The following is a 6,437-nucleotide window of genomic DNA, read 5'->3' as shown; positions in this document are numbered from 1 at the left end:
GGAATCCTAGTCCGACAAGGGCGCTGGACCCCAGCATCCTGGCCCCCGCACTGGTCAAAGACTCCAGAATTCCAGCCCTCCAAGTTCTTGGGATTCTAGATTCCTTTGCATTTCAGGTTCTAAGATGCAAGGATGCTGGGTCTGTGAAATTCCAGAACCCTTCTGGCAACTTCCAGCATCCCTCCTCCCCCCACTCCCCACCCTGAGCTCATCCTTGGCTCTCTCTGTCCCCCATCTCCCCCGGGGCTCCCACAGACATGATGCAACCAGACCGGAGCCGGCTGAGAGGTAGGAGACAGGAGGGAGATATAATTACAGCTTCTCTTGCCTCAATTCAACAGGAAGCTCAGAGTTGGGACCCAGGGGACCCTAATCCAATGTGAATAATGGAGCACTTGCCAGACACAGGCACAGTCCGTCTCTGGGGAGCGGAGGCCCAGTGAGCCATCTTCATCCAGATCCAGGGTTCAGTCTCAAGACGAGAGAGTGAGGAGAGGGGAGAGGTTGCAAACTCAGTGGCCCTTGGACCAACCAGGTAAAATAATTAACCAAACCCACAGGTCACCCAGTCTGCACTTCTTTTTTTCTTTTTTTAAAATTTATTTATTTATTGTTGGCTGCGTTGGGTCTTTGTTGTTGCACTTGGGCTTTCTATAGTTGTGGCGAGCGGGGGCTACTCTTTGCTGCCGTGCACAGGCTCTAGGCGCGGGGGCTTCAGTGGCACGTGGGCTCAGTAGTTGTGTCTCGTGGGCTCTAGTAAGCGCAGGCTCAGTAGTTGTGGCGCACGGGCTTAGTTGCTGCTCCGTGGCACGTGGGATCTTCCTGGACCAGGGCTGGAATGCATGTCCCCTGCATTGGCAGGTGGATTCTTAACCACTGTGCCACCAGGGAAGTCCAGTCTGCATTTCTTTATTTTCAACAGAGACATGGGTTCAAGATATTTTACCTTTCTCTTCATTCCTCTGTAAGAAGCCCTCGGCACAGGCTCTGTGATAAATAGTAACTGACTCTCAGCCTCCTTAACTGGGAGACAATGAGGTATGGTGGGGACTTTGGCAAACTAGAAGGCCCAGGGCCCATCTCATAGCCTCTGGTCACCCTGCAGGGTTGTGCAGGTCTGAGGTCACCAGCCCTTCCAAATGGAAGAAGCCAGAAATATGGACTTTTATGTGAAGTACTCCTATCTAACTGGAGGCTATATAGGTCCTGCAGACCACTAATGTGTGAAGTGGTAAACACAGGACAGGAACCAGGGCTGTCACAGTCACCTGTGTCCCCAGAACAAAGGAAATCGGGAGGAATGCATACACTAATTTGTCTCCGGTAGCCACACATCTCTCTTCTCTGGGTCCCCAAGTTTTTGTGTTTGTTTTTTTGGGGCTTGTTTTGGCCACACCCCGTGGCATGCGGGATCTTAGTTCCCCTGACGAGAGATCGAACCCGTGACCCCTGCAGTGGAAGCACAGAGTCCTAACCACAGGACCGCTACGGAAGTTCCCTGGGTCCCCAAGTTTTATTATCACCATGTCCCAGCTCAGATGTTCCCTCTTCCAGGAAGCCCTCCCTGACCTTCAAGCTGAGTCAGGCACTCCCTCTGAATTCCCCCATCCCAGCCTTGCCCACTCTGAATCATCACTATCTGGGGACAGGTCTGTCTCTCCCACTGGATTCTGAGCCCCAAAAGCCCAGGGCCAGGACTGTCTCAGTCATGACCGTGTCCCCAGTTTCAACCAGCACAGGGCCAGGAGTGTTTGGGATAATGAATAAATGAACAGAGAAAAGTTCAGTGCTTAAGGAGAGGGGGGCCTGTGTCAGGGACTAACCAGATGTGGAAAAAGGGGGTGGAATCATTCAGGGGATGAGAAAGGTGGACACTGTGGATTCTAAGAACCTCCAACTCAGGAGGTAGGAGAGAAGAGAGGCCAGCTGAGAGGTTCAGGTAGCGCTGGAGTTCAGTCTTCACCCCATTATCTCCTAGCCACCTTTGGCTCAGTTTCCTCATCTGTAAAATGGGTGTCATACAAGTAGCCAGCTGCTTTCTGAGGCTGCTGGGTCGATTAAATAAATTCAGGATCGCGGAACACTCTGTGGAGGCCAGAGCCAGGAGCGCTCATTTCCTCCCCTAACCCCTCCGCATTCACAAACCCCGCATAACCTCACGCCCCGCCAGACACTCCACACACACTCAGAAGGGGTGAGACGGGACACCGGCTCCCCTACGGTGGCCCCAAGCTCTGCGCGTGCCTCAGTTTCCCCGAAAGCACAGGCACCACCACAGTCACCACGTTTATTGGATTCATACTTTGGCAGGGGAGGTAAGCTGTTGGGAGGGCTCAGAGCAGGACGCAGAAGAGGCGCTTGTCGCGGAAGGGGTTCTCTGCGGCGGGTACCGGCGTCACCAACGGGTCGTCTTTGGCGTGAGTCTCGCAGAAGGCCAGGAGTTCGGCCGCCGCCTGTGACACCTGCGGGCACCCGGGTGGAAATGTTCACGCCCCGCCCCGCCCTTTGCCTGGGCCCCTCCTCGGGTCAGGCCCGCCCCTTATCAGACCCCGCCCCCCTGTCCGGACAGCTCCCATTACCCGGGCCCGCCCTTGGGCCCCGCCTTAGCTCCGGCCACGTCCCTTATTGGGCTCCGCCCCCTTGCCTAGGCCCCCTCCCCGGGTTCTGTCCGGTTCCGAAGGGGATCTCTACACGGCTCCCGGCCCCACTCCCAACACTGACCGGTCCAAACCCCAGCCCCGGAGCCCCCGCCTTCCTCCCCACCCCGACCCAGCACCTTCATACGGTCGATGTTCACCTCCAGCTTCAGCTGTTCCACCGTCTTCCGGGCCTCCGCTATCTTGGCCATGTTGTTGGACATGGCTGCGGCGGGGACAGGGTTAAAAGCCGGCGGGAGTCGGGGCAGAGGGGCAGGCTAGGGAAAAGCTGGGTCCCCAGATAGGGATGGCGGTGGTGATGGGACCCAGTAACAGGGGCGTGCGTGGAAGGGTGCACGAAAGGGGTGCCCAGAGGAAGGTGGAGGAAGGGACAGGAAAACAGAAGAAAAGGGGAGAGATGAAGATCTGCGCAGATGGGGGACCAAGAAGTCGGCCGAAAGAGGGACAGATGAACAGAGAGGAGAGGGGCAAGTGGAGGGATGGAGGGGTGCACGGAAGGGGTACCTAGAGTCAGGTGGAGGGAGGAACAGAGAGAGGAGAGGGAAGCCGGGAGGGAAGCACAGATGGGAGGCTGAGAGGCTGGTGGAGGGAGGGACAGAAGGACAGGGCCACGGGTGTTGGATCAAGATCCAGGGATCCAGGTGTCTTCACCTCCCGGGGATACAGCATGAGCCAGGAGGGGTCCCTCCGCAGGCCAATTAGCGGTGGCTCCAGGGAGAAGGGGGAATTAAGATCACGGTGGGAGGGGCCCAGAGGGGGCCTCATTAGGGCCTTCGCAGCAGCTGGCCCCTCCGCCCCCCTCGGGGAGCCCCCCTCACCCCAGCTCTGGCCACCTCAAAGGCTTCTCTTGCTCATTAGCAGCCGGAGAGAGGGCTGGAGAGGGGGGGCAACCCAGCCATGACTGGGAGAGGGGCAGAAAGGATGGAAAGAGGGACAAACAGAGGGGCAGAGGAAGAGACAAAATGACAGAGGCAGAGTCTGAGGCACAGGGGGGAATAAAGAGACTGAGGAGGGATAGAAAGATGGAGAGATGGGGCGGGACGGAGTGATGGAGGGAGCAGCGAAAGAGGGAGACAAATAGAGGGGTAAAGAAAGGGACAGAGTGATACAGGGGGAGGGAAGCACAGAGGGGACGAGGGGACCGAGGGAGGATAGAGAAGGGGAGATGGAAGGGTTGGGGAGGGATGGAGTGATGGAGTGGGAGAGGAGAGAGAGGGACAAATGGAGCGGTAGAGGGAGGGACAGCGAGGAGAGGGAGAGAGAGGTACAGAGGAGATAAAGGGACAGAGGAGAGAAGGGGCAGGGGGACAGAGAGAAGGAAGTGGAAGGGCAGGAGGAGAGATGGAGTGACGAAAGGGGACAGAGAGGGGCACATGGAGGGACAGAGGGAGAGACGGGCTGATGGAGATGCAGAAGTGTAAAGTCATTCATTCACTCACGCATCCATTCATTCCCAGGCAGAGGAACTAGCTGGCGGGGCCGAGACCGGAGCCTCCTACCTGTTGCTGCTCAGGGCCGGGATGGCGGCGGGTGGCAGAGGCTGGGAAGCAGCGTCTGGGTCCCCCCTCAGCCCCGCCCCGCCCCCTCTCCTGGGGCACAGTCCCTGAGGACCCGCCTCCTCCTGCCACTGCCACCACCATCCCCTTCGCCCTCCCTGCCTCGCCTCCGTCTCTCTGGGTCCTCTTGTTATGTCTGTCCGTCCCCCTCTTTGTGTTTCTGTGCCTCTCTCTCTCCCTCTATCTCTCTTGCAGTCTCCCCTCTCAATCTCTGTCTCTCTCTCTGTCTCTCTCTCTCTCACACACACACACACTCACACTCACAGGTAAAGACAGTCTCTCAAGATGTGCCTCACGCTCTGCTGCATTTATTCCACAGTCACACAAATCTCTCCTGTGGGTCCCACACAGCCTCTCACTCCATTACATATGCTCTGCCACCCTGTCACATCCCCCACCTCAGTGTCACCCCATCCCAGACGACCCCTCTCAGCAAGCCGACTCACACTCACTGTCCCTGGCAGAGAAATGCACAACGTCCCGCTGTGTCACACGGTGCTGCACACGGCCTCCTGAGCCAGCTTGCTCAACACACAACCCCCCAGAGCGCCACAGTCACACAGCCTCTCAAAACGTCACACGGTCCCTCACAGTCTCTCCGAGTCCGGCCCATCCTCACTGGTGACATCTTACACAACTCAAGAGTGTCAAGTCTACACAGCTCCGCACAGGATCGCACACGACCTCTCAAGATGTCATGCCGAGCCTTACACAATGTGTCACACACAGCTGTCGCCCTCACACCGCAATCTCCTGGTGTCACACACGTACACTTACACACGCGAGGTTTCTCTCGTACACCCATCTGAGTGCCCAGGACGGTTGAACACTCTCTAATGCACTGTCATGACACTGGGCCAGTCTCAGTGTCCCACACGATCTGTGTTACACACAGTCCCACCCAGCTTCTCAGACGTCATCAGTGTGGCTGAAACATCCTGTCTCACACTCACATGGTCACTCTCTCACACCCAGCTCCCCCGCCCCCGGGGCCTCTCACACTGCTGCTCACATCACTGCTTGGTGGATCACACTCATTCATTCTCGCCCTCTCTCACACACCATCTGCCCGTGTGACACGCACAATTCTCCTGTCCTCACCATGTTACACAGTGTCACACACGATCTCTTGCTCACATATGGTTTCTCGATGTCACGAACATCCCCCAAATAGTGTGTCAGGGACACCCAACCTCACGGTGTCACACGCAGTCACCTATAGGTCATCTCGGTCACCTCACATACACTGTCACACACAACGTCTCGGTGTAACACGATTTCACACAGTCACACTCTGTTTCTGGTTGTCACAGAAAATCTCACAAGGTCACACAGCCACACACAACCTCTGGCGTCACGCGCGATCTCAAGTAGTACACACTCACACAGTGAGTCTCTTGGCGTCACACACTACCTCCCGGTGTCACCCACGGGCGGCCACAGGGTTCTGCACCAGGCACACCCGTGCGGGCGCGCGCACTCTGCCTGCTGTCCTCTCCTTACAGCCCCCTGCGGGCCACACGGGGGCGCCCGCGGCCCGCCGAGCTGCCCACCCTGCCGGCGCCAAAGCCGTAGGAGGCTGTGGAAACCCTGAGGGCAAGGCGCCCCCGCTGTCCGGCTAGGCATGCAGACGTGGGAAAGAGACACAGAAAGGTGGAGGGAGCTAGAGGGAGGTCATTGAAAATGGACTGGGACACAGAAATTCAGAGAGGGAGAGAGAGACGCAGGGAGAGACAGAGGCAAAGAGAGATAGGGACACAGAGACGGAAATTTGGAGAGATAGAGACCTAGGGACTAAGACAGAGACAGGCAGAGGGTTGCAGAGAGAGACAGACATAGAGACGTACAGGGTACAGGAGAGACACACAGAAAAGTACAGAGACAGAAATAGTGACCGAGAAACACAGACACCCAGAGACACAAAACAGAGCGGGGTAGAGAGACAGAAAACTCAGACCGCGCCCTCCGCAGGAGACCTGAAGGCGGAGGCGCGTCCGAGGGACCTGACCTCGGGGCCTGACCTCCGGGCAGCCAAGGGGGCGTGGTGGTTCGGGGCGGGGTTTATAAGGGGAGTGTTCGGAGGGCGGGTCGGTAGGGGCGTGGCCTGGGTGCGGCGTGTCGCCCAAGTGGGCTGCGGGAGGGGCTGAGGCAGAGCCCGGGGAAGAGGTGGAGGTGGGGGAGAGCCTCGTCTCTACTGCACTCAGCCCATCCCAATTCGGTTTTT

General features: G+C 57.7%; 1 protein-coding gene across 5 annotated transcripts; it reads right to left on the bottom strand.

The window, feature by feature from the left end:
• Nucleotides 1-2,273: 2,273 nt before the first annotated feature.
• GNG8 (G protein subunit gamma 8) lies at nt 2,274-6,235 on the bottom strand. Of its 5 annotated transcripts, none has more exons than XM_032611787.1 (3): nt 3,476-6,235; nt 2,777-2,862; nt 2,274-2,462 (listed from the first exon to the last, which is right to left on the bottom strand). In XM_032611787.1, exons 2-3 carry the CDS (start codon nt 2,858-2,860, stop codon nt 2,334-2,336), a joined length of 213 nt encoding a protein of 70 aa, XP_032467678.1. In that variant the 5' UTR covers nt 2,861-2,862; nt 3,476-6,235; the 3' UTR covers nt 2,274-2,333. The 5 variants fall into 5 exon arrangements, with proteins under 5 accessions (XP_032467678.1, XP_032467679.1, XP_032467680.1 ...); XM_032611788.1 differs by having other exon boundaries at nt 4,157-6,235; XM_032611789.1 differs by having other exon boundaries at nt 5,599-6,235.
• Between the last annotated feature and the right edge of the window lie 202 nt (nt 6,236-6,437).

The sequence above is a fragment of the Phocoena sinus genome, chromosome 19 (assembly GCF_008692025.1).
Source record: "Phocoena sinus isolate mPhoSin1 chromosome 19, mPhoSin1.pri, whole genome shotgun sequence".
Lineage (NCBI taxonomy): Eukaryota > Metazoa > Chordata > Mammalia > Artiodactyla > Phocoenidae > Phocoena > Phocoena sinus.
The sequence above is the reverse complement of the archived record's forward strand: the minus strand, read 5'-3'. Positions and strand labels throughout refer to the sequence as shown.

Bases quoted from the DNA above. Each gene is read 5' to 3' on its own strand.
- GNG8 (XM_032611787.1), bottom strand. From the start codon at position 2,860: ATGTCCAACAACATGGCCAAGATAGCGGAGGCCCGGAAGACGGTGGAA. The intron at 2,463-2,776 runs GTGCTGGGTCGG...GGGTGCCCGCAG, and splicing joins TGAACATCGACCGTATGAAG to GTGTCACAGGCGGCGGCCGA.